The 12,969-nt window shown below is 30.6% G+C and overlaps 2 protein-coding genes and 1 pseudogene across 2 annotated transcripts; 1 reads left to right on the forward strand and 2 right to left on the reverse strand.

Annotated features, from left to right (window-relative positions):
* Positions 1 to 340: 340 nt before the first annotated feature.
* LOC112596159 lies at positions 341 to 1,935 on the reverse strand (the record flags this gene model as incomplete). Its single annotated transcript, XM_025341652.1, has 2 exons — positions 1,793 to 1,935; positions 341 to 588 (listed from the first exon to the last, which is right to left on the reverse strand). Coding segments are annotated over exons 1-2 (391 nt in total), but the record flags the coding sequence as incomplete, so codon positions are not given.
* Positions 1,936 to 5,374: 3,439 nt separating this feature from the next.
* Positions 5,375 to 8,553, forward strand: LOC112596155 (annotated as a pseudogene).
* Positions 8,554 to 8,737: 184 nt separating this feature from the next.
* On the reverse strand, positions 8,738 to 12,571 carry LOC112596156. Its single transcript, XM_025341650.1, has 8 exons — positions 12,472 to 12,571; positions 11,992 to 12,162; positions 11,790 to 11,885; positions 11,050 to 11,651; positions 10,306 to 10,893; positions 10,145 to 10,242; positions 9,713 to 9,920; positions 8,738 to 8,800 (listed from the first exon to the last, which is right to left on the reverse strand). Exons 1-8 carry the CDS (start codon positions 12,569 to 12,571, stop codon positions 8,738 to 8,740), a joined length of 1,926 nt encoding a protein of 641 aa, XP_025197435.1.
* Positions 12,572 to 12,969: the final 398 nt, after the last annotated feature.

The raw sequence follows: 12,969 nt of genomic DNA on the forward strand, positions 1-12,969 counted from the left end.
TATCTGCGTGCTCTGGAAAGTCTATAGTTAAACACACGTTTTTTCTCCGATATCTGCTTTCCACTATATGGCCGTAACATATGTTCATTTAGTCCAAAAAACTTCATCACCAATAAATACGTAAGGTAAGCGATTTCCATCCATGCTGATTATTTCGGGCTCAGGTAGATCTAATTCATTTTTTTTCATTTTTTTATATAAAGTACTATCCTTCTATATTGTTGAATCAGACGTTTTACCATAAGCTCAATATCAACATATATGAATAAGTAATTTGAATCGCAAACTGTAAGTAATACGATTGAAAAAAAATGTTTATAATTCCAGTACAAGGACCCACTATTTGGTGGGTGAATGATACGTATATGCTTTCCATCCACGGCTCCAAGGCAGTTGGGAAAGTTAGCTCTTGATTTTAATTGTTGGGCGATATCTTGCCATTTTTCTTTGTTTGGTTTTGATAAATGAATTGGTTGTAATTTAAGCCATATCTGATGGCACACATCTCTGACAATTTCACTTGCAGTTGTTGAACCACATCTATATGTATAGTGGAGCTCTTTAAAAGAACATCCGGTTGCCAAATATCTGTAACAATATTTATCGCTGATTACGTAAACACTAAATAAATAATAAGTTATTAAATTGGCAAAACAATCAGTGTATTGCATATAGATTACCTTTTATAAACTTTTTTTTTTCAAATCATTGAGAGTAAAAACCATTTCAATTATTTAAAGAAATAATTGAAATAATATTTATTTTTTTTTATTTAACTTATTATTTAAATTTTTTATTAGCTGTCATACTTCAAAGAAAATGGAGAAGTTTTAGAGATTCCTACAACAGAGAATTAAAAAAAAAATAAAGAAGTAAAGAGTGGATCGGGTGCTTCTAAGCATAGAAAATATTTATACTTTGATAATTTATCTTTTTTAAAACCTATTTCTGATAGAAGAGAAACATCAAGTTCGATCGACGATACTCATCAAAATGAAGGTGAGCAACTCATAACAGATAACTGTTATGATAAAAGCCAAAACGTGACTAAAAAAAGGAAGTCGATCAAAAATACAGATAAGGAGACTGAGCTAATTACAAACTTATCACACCGTTTGTCAGAACGTATGAGCAAAGAAGATGAAGCGTTGAATAATGTTGATAGTGATAAGCATTTTTTACTGTCATTATACGATCGTTTCAAAGCCACTAATAATAACGTGAAATTTCAAGCCCAAATTGAGATTATGAATATAATTCAAAAATATAGTCAATCTAGTCCTCAAAATTATAACTATGAGTCCTTTGGTAGACGTTTTGAAAATGTATCAGCTCAAGTATATAACACCGAGTATGAATCAAGACACTATCCGATGTATTCACACACACAATATCCTAGCCATATCGAACATTCTTCATTTCGAGCACCTACAAGAGTGAATCTACCAGACATCTCGCCGAATAGTATTCAATCAATCACTTCCCCAGAAAGTATTACAACCCATGCCACCGATGATGATAGCGATTCAATTTTATCAAATATTTTCAATTAAAGTTATGAATTATGATGTACATTATTTAATGTAACAATGTATAATAAATATATTAAAAACTACAATAAATAAGTTTAATAAATATTATATACCTTATAGTAAGTGCGAGACGTTCGTCCGCTGGTATGCTTTTTCTCATGGTTGTGTCTCTTCGTTGTATATTGTCCGTTAACTCACATAATAAATAATCAAATGACTTTTTACTCATTCTAAAATAATTAAAAAATTTATCATCATACATTCTTAATGAATTGTACAGCAAATTAAATTGGCTTTCATTTTTATTTTCAATAATAGGATGGACCCAAAATTGTCTCTTCTTACGACGCCGCATTCTTCGCTGTAATAAAAGTAATAAGAGTGCTTCCTCTTCAAAGTCCATTTTTACACTAGCAAAGCATGTAAAATAGAAATAAGGAACGTACGCTATATTTGTGGTCGTGTTGTGGTTTTATTGACGTCGGTTCGGACTTCTAACGACCACAAAATAGTTGTTTAATAGTGGTCGACTTCGCCGACAGTACAACCACAATTTAACCACAAAAAATCGTTCACGAGTGGTCCGTGTGAGCTTACCCTTAAAGTCGAGCAATATTAAAGGCAATTACAAAACTTGCTTCTACACTATCGTCTGCCTCGTTAGTAAACATTTTCATAACATTAGTTTGTTTAGCAAATTTTAATTTCATCCAAGATAGTTTATTTTGCCTCGAATCGGAACCAATAGGAAATTTTCGACTAAATGTGCTGTGGTTGGTTTCGTAATGACGTTTTAAATTACTGACTTTAAACTGTGATAATGAAAGTTGATAAATGAGACAAAATGGTTTATCATTTTTCTGTATAAAAAAGTATAACTCTTCACATTCTAATTTAAATTCCCGTTTTTCTTCTTTATATTTAAGTTTAACCGCTTATTTAGAAATTGACATCGTAACTAACTTTTGCAATAAGTATCGGTAAAATGTTACAAATATTTTACAAACAAATTAAAGTGTTTACAACAGGACTATTCAACACAGACTATTATAACAACGATATAATTTCATATTTCGTAATTTAATATGTGTTATCGAATGTTAGCTATCTTTATTACTTTTGTGGTATAAAAGTACATATTAGATAATTTATAATCGCATTAATATATGTGGCTCGCGTACTTAGTCATGTTGGCCACCCCTGGTATATATTGTATGTAAAAAAATAATATGCCAAACGACCAACGGTACTTAGAAGTACCAAATACTTAACTTAAATTTGGGCTTAAAAATTTTTTAAAAAGGTGCACTTATTTATCAATAGGTCAATTTTATGTTTTTACAAAAAAAAAAAAAAATGGTAAAATAATTTAATTCTAAGTCTGGTCAACAAAGGATTAAGCTCCTTATGGACGTTCTTGTTGTTACTGGCAAATGTTGCTATTCTTTCCACATTGTTCCTCAGCATATGCTCAGCTCAATCTCACTAAGCTCTTTGAGATTAACAGACCTTTTTTGGATTTTTCATTTTCTGTTCCTTTTTCTCCAATTGTTCCTAATTCCGTGGACTTTTGCGAATTTTCCAAGGTTATTGATTTCGACATCTGGGACGAACCACCTCCAACTGCCGTCTCCTGATGTCCGACTATCCCGAATAGAGGGGCATCGGGATGATCTTCAATTAGTTTTATGGATTGTTTGTTCGACACTGACGATGCCAGTCTTGCTTCGTCTGTCTTTTATTTTCGTCCGTTTTGCCTGATCTGCCTGGGCACTTGGGGTCAATCACTTTTCTGGTGTAGCTTGTCCGTGACTACTTATTCGTTCATCCCGAAGGTGTGGCTTATTTCGTAGCAGTCCTACATATCTATAGGACTTACCCCTATCCGCAACCTGGGGACACGTCCGATGGCAAGCTCGTGCCGACGGACAGCGATTTTAACCTATCTAGGGTATTCACTTACAGAAAACATTGATTTATAGAACATCCTCGTCATCCTCTCTTTAAGGCTCCAGCTTGCATTAGCCACGTATTAATATATCGACTGAATAACTCTACCGAAGACGAGGCTTTTTCCGCCAGATGGGTACTAAATTTCCTTTGCTGATCAATCGTGACCCCGAGGTATTCGCCTCCAGTGTCATTTTTACCTTAGCTCCATCAAGCTACAAGCCAAGAGGCTTACTTAGCTGGCCATTCAACCATAGTGTCTTCAACTTGGCCGCCGAAAAAGTGAGTTTCCTGTCAGAAGCCAATCTTGACGCTATTTCTAGCTGCGCGTTCGCATATTCTGTGAGTTTCGGACGGTGTTTCCCGGAAATGAAAAACGCTAGATCGTCCGCGTATGCGACGATCTCTGTACCAAAGCGGAGATCGCACGAGAAGAAAGGGTTGCCCCGTATTTCCAGAGGTCTAGTCCAAATTCTGAACTCTATGGACAACCCCTAGTGAGGGTCATTGAGAGTGTCACGTTTTAAATTGCTACGTGGGCCTTCCGGTCGTCAAGGTAGCTCTTTGTCAAGGCGATCAACTCAGAGCCGCATTTTACGCTTTGTATGTCTTTAATCAATTTTATTGCGCCTAATAGAGGTAGTTGAACACCCCCATATAACCAGGAATACGCCTACGGCGTATTTCTCCCGCCTTTTCGCCTGCCCAGCTTAGCACTTAAGTCATCGCGTCAATGGTCCATAGGTTCTTGGTAAAACCAGATTGTTTTGCTAACATATGAATGTCCGTATCTTTATGAATTTTCGCTATGATTGTTAAGGCCGGGAGCACATAATTGTGAGATATGCGTGCCTCGGTCACCGAAATACTTCGCACGCTTGTATGGTCACACACCGACCGACCTGTGTATGCGTGTATTTGTGTTTTTTTAGCAATTCAATAGAAGTGGATGGGTTTGTCGAGCAAGACTATTGAATGCTAGTGTGCGGTCACCGCACTGCGTTGGATGTTTAACTGTGTGTATAATTTAAAGCTAGGGACAAATAAGTAACTCAATAAAAATAACTGGTAACTCTATGCTACGGTAAAAAGATATATAATAATAAATAATAGTACTAATAATAATTACGGCCCTTTTGGCCTAACATGTAGAAATGTATAAAAGGTTACACAACATAAATATAATAATTTTATAGGCTCTTTTAGCTTAATAATAAGGATATAAAAATAAAGGTTATACATGCACGGTTCTTATGGCCAAGCAGAAAATAATAATAATGTGAGAGTCACAACAAAAATATAATAATAATAATAAATAGCCCTTTTGGCTCAATTAATGTAAATATAAAAATAATAAAAAATTATAGTATAAGAATACATATTTAGCCCTTTTGGCCCAACCGTATAAAAATGTAATAATATAAAATAAATAAATAAATAAATAATAATAATTAAAACTCACAAATTGTAGCGCAAACTGGTCTGTTGCTTCCTATGCTAGAATAATATAAATCACACACCCACACACACAAAAAATAAGAATAGAAATATACAAAAATAATAAGAAAAATATTATAAAAAATAGTATAAATATAAAGGCGAGTTCCCATCGCGTGTGGCTCGGCGAATCATGAGCCAAATACGCTGACTTGGTACACTACACGCGCCGTGGGAACGCTCTAGCTCGTCTAGGCGCGGTATAGCTCGGCCAGGCTCGCGTTTATCCGAAAATTGTCGGTCCGATGTTCCGCGCCAAAGGAAATGAGCCGCGCAATTAAATAGCGTTTCAACGAGTGTGCGGTTCGGCGAGCCATAAAGCATACGTTTTTTGGTGTTTTATTTATTTTGATGTTATTTTAATAATATTCTTAATATTTTAATAATTTATAATCATGGAATGGTCAAATGATGAGGTTATAAAGTTTTTGCAACTATATGAATCACATCCACAAATTTGGAATCTACGCCATCCAGATCATAAAAATAGGAATACCTATAGTTCACGATGCGTGGAAAGAAATAGAAAACCAATTAAGGTTAGATAAATTTTTGATTTTTTAATAATATTTTTAAATAAAATATATGTTTTGTAGGGTGAGGTTGGCAATACCACCATCCTACACCTCCGACGCAGCACTGTGTGTGTGTGTGTGTGTGTGTGTGTGTGTGTGAGTAGTTTTGTTACGTCTTTTTTTCTTCGTATGTACGTATAGCACATATGAACTTTTTTTTTACCTATGTATTATGTTTTAATATTCTAATGTCAAATAAAGTTTTCTTTTATATCTTATGAATTTGATTTATGCTAATTAATAATGGGTCGGCGTAAAAGTAACGCCGCCTACAGTTTTTAAATATTGATTTTTGTATTTTTGTAATTTTAGTGTCAAAATTGATATTACAGAAATAATAAAAAAAAAAGATTCTCTTATGGCTACTTATAGAAAACATTTAAGCAAAGTTAAATCAAGTAAGGGTACTGGAAGTGAAGCCAAAGACGTTTTTAAATCCGATTGGTTTGCCTATGATGCAATGGCATTTCTGCACGGGATTTACACTCCAAAAAAAACAATTTTAACAGAGATAAGTTTAATCGGTTATATTTTATTTAATTATATGTATTTTATGATTTGGATACAAATATACAATACAACTCTATCATACATTATGTGGGCAGTAGCCAAAAAGTACTCATATTATTTAATTAATATATATTTATTTATTATTTTTTACTATGATATATTTCAATAATTATATTTTTTTAATACATTTTAGTGTTTATAATTTGGATTTAATTATTAGTTGTAATAAAGCGTCTTTTTTTTCGTCTCTTAGAGGAAAACTCGTAAATACGGCCCTGTACACGTAATTATTATTTAATATGTTAAAAATACCAATGGCCAATGTAGGAAATATACTTAAAGTAATCATTCACGTTGCTCTAGTCGCCGATTTATAAATGTAATAACCGGTGTTGACATGTATTCTACCAATCATGAACCAAATGTTAATTTTAGTTGTTAATAGTTTTTATGTTATTTTTGTTCATTTAAAGTATGGGTATTTATGTTTTAAAATATTATACGATATAGCTGTGAAAAATAAATATGAATGACCCGAAATAAACTACTATATCATCTATATAATTTTAAAAGTAGCATCTAAAAATAAAAGAGAAATTAATAAAAATAAAATAATTTCAATGAAATAATTATTTATGTATTTACCACAAATATTTTTAAGTTTTAGTTTGGTTTAAAAAACGAATACTTGTATTATTTTAGAATGTTAAACTTATTTTATTAATGCTGTTTTTATTAGTGTGTATAATTTTCTTGCCATTCCACTGTTCCACTTGTCAAAAAATATTCAGCTAACTAATCTCCATTTTTGCTTCAAGACTAGACTTACTTGGTACTCTTTGTAATGGAAGCATAGATTTGGTACAATTTTGTTCAGACCTTTAAGAGCCTGGAATTACAATTCCATCCTTATTTTCGGTATCGAAAATTCCAGGTGGTGTGTATATAGAATTTGATGATCTGCTTTTTCTTAAGAAATTATGTAACAATACACAAGTCATTGTGACATCTCTAACTTCTTCCGGTTCTAAAAGTATAGGTCCTCTAAATACACGGAATACCGAGGTCATAATTCCAAAGACGTTATCAACTACTCGGCGTGCTCGAGGAAGCCGGTAATTAAAAATTCTTTTGTAATTTCCATTTTCATGTACTCAGGAGTGCATAGGTTTCATAAGGTTTCATTATGTTCTTACTTAGAGCAAAAGCTCCATCTGTCACAAATACATATGGTAATAAAACATTTGTATTAGGTAGTATTCCTTCTTGTGGTATTAATAATTCATTTGTCTTCAGTTTTTTAAAAAATGGCGTGTTCCGAAGTACGCCACCATCGCTGATTCTGCATTGACAGCCGATATCAACATAAATAAAATCATAATTTGAGTTCACGACAGCCATAAGTACAATGCTAAAAATTTCCTTGTAATTATAGTATTCAGAACCTAACCTGCCCCGAGGCAGTTGCGGAAATTCCATTTTTCGTAAAAATCTGCTACTATATTTTTCCAATCATTATCATTGTTTGGCAACTAAAAAAACAATGGTTAATTTTCATTACGTTGCGTTTTTATTTTTAAATTTTTTTTCAAACTAATAACATATTTACTACATTATACTATTATATATTATTTGTAAAATTATGACTATACAATCTACCTACGTTAAAAATTTTAAATATAAATACAAATAACTTATTATCTAGTGATTTTTAGTAGAGTATTGTAATTTATCATTCAAACATACGTATTTGAAATACATTTTGTATTTTTTATTATATTTAATTCATCAGTTGTTTGATAAAATTGTTTAAAAACACATAGAATATAATAAAATAGATAATACGTATTATGTTGATGTTTTTAAATTTTATTTTAATAATAAAAAACCATATATTTTATTACTTTTATCAGTTTGAAAATTTGGTGGATGATGACAACATGACTGCAAATTGTCAATTACACGACACAACTGATTGGGACTTTAAATTTAAGAGCCTATCTCCATCGTCCAGTAAAATTAGTAAAAAAAGAAAATCAAATGATAAAGTGGAAGTGATTGAGAACAAGATAGATGAAGCATTTAAAATTTTAAAACAAATTACACAAACTCCGGCCAAAAATAAGTGTACACTTTTTACCGATTTACTTTGCACTAAATTAAAAACTTTAAATAAATACAAACAAGACATTGCAATGATGGAGATTGACAATCTTATGTTTCGGTTAGAACATTCAGATAACCAAATGGTACAGCCTCAATTACCCTATTATCAATTTCCAACTACTAATATCCCGACATATTCTCAACAGTTACACCATGATAATTATTCAAAAGCATCATCATCATCATCATTTTTTCAGCCACAACCATCACCAGAGTACATATCTCCTACGCCATCTACATATTACCATCAACATTTTCAACAATTTCAAAAACCAACACCAACAACATTACAACACAGTAATGTAAGAGAAAAAAAGTTTTGATCAAGATACTAATTTTGATTCACCCTACTAAAATAACAATATTATAAATGCAATTTAGTACCTATAGGCATTGATACATAGATAGTCTAAGACCCAAGTGATAGGAAAAATGGTTAACGCTTTATAAAGTGAAATGGGAACCAGAATTGTAGTAGTGTGAGAGCAATGCCAATAGGTTGCGCTGTTAGTAATTTGTTCTACCATAAAAATGTTTTGTCTTACCAAGACCAAAATGTTGATCACCTATCTGTTATTAATGTTATTACTATCATTTAAATAATTCAATCTGCAACAACGGTCAACCAGTGCCGTAGATAGATACTTGTGTGCCCCGGTGCAAATTGGTGTAGGTGCCCCATAAATAGTGTACACCATTTATAGTGTACCATGTATTAGAATAAATATATGAAGACAAACTAATTTACACAAGTTTTATATAATTTAATGTAATATCAAAGAATTTTAATAAGTTAACATCTAAAACGTTATAAGATATATTATAACAATAACTACATTATATATTTATATTAGGTATTGATTATTTAAAATTAATAGATCACTTATGATAATAATTATATTACATTCGTATACTATACTCACATAGAAAATTAAAACAAAATGCATGCGCTACTATTTTATAAAAACTAGTATAGGTTATAGGTACATATAATTTAAATTTTATTTTGTACAAATTTAAAAAAAAAAAATGTAGTTACACATTATTAATAATTATAGGTTTGATGACTTTTATTTTAATTTAGCTTTGTAAATAATAATAATAGTAATAATAAAAAATTATCTTAATTATATTTTTTATAAGTCAGAAATTAGTTTTATCAATACTAATTGTATTACCTACCTAATTTGAATATTAGTGTTAGATTTTAAAATTTTTTTTTCTTGCTTTTTGATTTGCGAAATTGTTAATTATTTGGTCAATATGTAGTTCTTCGGTGCGCTCTCTTTCTATATTTAAAATTGAAATTTTATTGAGTCTTTCTTGAGAAATCGTATTTCTTAAATAATTCTTCACATGTTTCAATTTAGAAAATGATCGTTCGGCTGAAGCGACAGTTACAGGTATAGTTAAAAATATCGAGCATGCAGTAATAATATCTGGAAAGCTACTTGAAAGATCATTTTCTTTTATGTAATTTACCATACTAAGGATATTAGGCAATTCAATTTGATTAATAATTGATTTAAAAGACAATACTTGTCGAGTAAAATCAGAACTAATGTCAATGTCATATTTTACAGCAAAATCATAAGATGCTTTTATGATATCAGCTTCATTGTTTTCTTTTAATGAAGAAGGATTTAAAAAACTAAACGTACTTGCAACTTCATATAATCCTTCAAATCGTCTACATATTTGAAATAAAACTGTGTCAATAATTGAAAAAAAAACTTGACTTTAAAATTATCTTTTGTTGTATTTAAACGTCTATCTCCATCTACTTCATTGAAATAATATTTAGCAAATGCCTGTCGCTTAGTTTTAAAATCTGTAGGTATATTCCATTTTGAACATATTAGTTCTGCTGTATTTAAAATATCTTTAAAATTATTTCTAAGATTCGAAATTTACTGATAAGCTTGATCTAGAAAAGTACAAGCACTTTGAATATTCATTTTTTGAGATTGTAACATTTTTGATACACATTGAGTAGACCTTAAAATATTTTCCTATAGACATATCATAAGAACAAATTCAAAAGACTCCATTGAATTTTTTAAGGATTTACTTACAATTTTTTCTTCTGACTTATGACTAGTTAACAAAATCATTGAAAGTGATTTTAAAACATCTACAAATCTTTCTTTAAGAGCAAATAACGATTTATGTCGAGCTTCCCAACGTGTTGGACAAAGTTTTTTAAGTGTTTTTTTACGAATATCATTGGTTTCATTTCCAAAAGCTAAAAGTGCCCAACGAGGTGCACTTGAGCTGAAAAAATTAAATTTAGATTGTATTGTTTCAAAAAATCGTAGAGCATCTGAAGAACTTTTAGCGGCATCACATATTACCAGATTCAAATTGTGAGCACAACAATGAACATATGTGGCGTTTGGAGCTTTATCAATAATTCGTTTCTGAACTCCTGAATACATACCCTTCATGACACTGGCCCCATCATACCCTTGCCCTTTGCATTTTTTTATATCTAAATTGGTATCAGAAAGAACTTTATAAATTAGGTTTTCGTATTCTTGTGCTCCATGTTGGTCTATTTTGTAAAATCCTATGAATGATTCTTTAACTTGCAAAACATGCTTTTCATGATCAATTATAACATATCTAATTATGATGCTAACTTGATCTACTTTGGTAATGTCCTGTGTAGAATCCATAATTATTGAAAATCCAGAACTGCAAGTTGATATTTCGTTGCAAATAATTTGTCTTACATTTGAAGCTAGAATTTCTATTAATTCGTTTTGAATAGTAGGGCTCAAATATTTAATTTTATATTTGTTTTCATTGTCAAATACTGATTTTAAAATAGGATCAAATTCAGCTACTAATTTCACAGTTCTAAGAAAATTTCCTTCAGAATATTGTTTTTCTTCATTGCCTCTTAGAGCAGTATTTCCTGCAGTTAAAGTCAGTATTATTTTAACTATGCGCGTCAATATATCTCTCCAAAATTTCACTTCTTTTGATATTTGTGTTTCAAATTCTTTGTTGATAGTTAAATTTTTTGTCCACATTGTTCTAACTTTTATAGCATTCAAATGTGACAGTGAAGATTCGTGAATATTTATTTTCTGAGAGAGATGTTGCCAGTCATTTATTCCTTCTACCCATTCTTTTTTAAGATTACAATTATTTTTACCAGAAAAAATCCAGCAAGTTTCACAGTAAACCATATCCCAAATTACGAAATAACAAAGCCACGGTCTAGGAATAAGTGTACCATTTTTTAACTTCACGTAGTAATATATTTTTGAAAATTTTCTTTTCGAGTCATTAAGAGGAAAATCTATTTCTGGCTTACAAGGCCCATACTTCAGAATTTCACGTTTTAATTTATCGCTTATACAATTTTTAAACATTCCTCGGTCGGTTGGAAATCTTTCCGATAAATCGAGTTCTGTAATTTCATATTTTGAAATTATAGTATAAGGTTTAAGTCAGTATAAATTAGATAATTTTGTTGGTTATTTTATTCAAAGAAAAATAGCAATTAAAAAAGTCGAAAGAGCATTAAATTAAAAAAATTAACACTCACCACAGTCATCGTTTTTTTCAGTAAATTCGGTGGTGTCAAATTCTTTAGTCGATTTTTCATCAGAGGGGAAACAATTGTTCAAATGTTCAGTAAAAACTACATAAATGTTACAAATAAATAAAAATGGTTCTCAGGCATGCCCACAGAGAAGTAGTTCAGATGCAAAATACTTTTAGTAAAAGTATTTAGAAAGTTAACTTACCCGGGGGAGTAGTACTTTCAATAATTTCATATTCATCAGTTGACTTATAAGTTTCAGTATTAAAACTGAGCAACCCTCCTGTCTTGTTTTCTGTGTGTGCGTCATTTGATATTAAATCTGTGGTCGAATTTTTATCAGAGTGAACAAATTTGTTCATATATTCAGGTAAAACTACATAAATAAATACGTATATTGGAAATAAATAATAATTAATATTTATAAAAATTCTTCATATTATAATACATTACTTGTAAAAATAATAATAATAATAATAATAAATAATAGTGAAAAAGACTAGAAAAATAAATACTGAGAAAAGGCCGAACATTATTTTTGTTATTATAAATAACTTAGTATTATTTTACAATGTACCTAAATATGTAATAATGATTCACTGAATTGTTTTACTAAAAAAAATTGTATTATTTTACCTATGCATCTTTCATATTTATTTATAAAATATAATAATTTAATACATACCGTTAGTTGGCAATCCACTTGTTTTTGTAAAAAAACCACTTATTTTAGTGAGCTTTGAAATATGTTCTTCCTGTTGTATTTTTTTTTTTTCATTTTTCATATCCACTCAGTTGTTTTTTTGAAGACATTTTTAATTTGAATAAAAATAAATGATACTCGTACACTAGAGCTAGGCTGTATATTCCACGCGTATTAAGGAATGAATGACAACGACGCGTAGTCGACAAATTACAATTAATGTTATGTTTATCTGATCGGTTATAGACATACTGTTCAACACAACAATCTATAAAGACACGTTTTTAAATAGGTAATCGCGATAACGTGAGCCGAAACTAATGGAGTTGCTCGCAAGCCAGAAATATCATAAGTTTCCGCGAACTCGCGTCTCATGCTAACGACACTATAGGTAATGTAGTTACATATTATGAACTATTACCGTCTATGCGTCTATCAACATAATAAATTAAAAGGCCTTTATTCATCATCTCACAATAG

Source organism: Melanaphis sacchari, unplaced genomic scaffold (genome assembly GCF_002803265.2).
Source record: "Melanaphis sacchari strain LSU unplaced genomic scaffold, SCAv2.0 Contig303_pilon_pilon, whole genome shotgun sequence".
Lineage (NCBI taxonomy): Eukaryota > Metazoa > Arthropoda > Insecta > Hemiptera > Aphididae > Melanaphis > Melanaphis sacchari.

Bases quoted from the DNA above. Each gene is read 5' to 3' on its own strand.
- LOC112596156 (XM_025341650.1), bottom strand. From the start codon at position 12,571: ATGAAAAATGAAAAAAAAAAAATACAACAGGAAGAACATATTTCAAAG. The intron at 11,652-11,789 runs GTGAGTGTTAAT...ATGAAATTACAG, and splicing joins TGAAAAAAACGATGACTGTG to AACTCGATTTATCGGAAAGA. The intron at 10,894-11,049 runs GTATTTGACAAT...GATTCTACACAG, and splicing joins TTGATCCTATTTTAAAATCA to GACATTACCAAAGTAGATCA.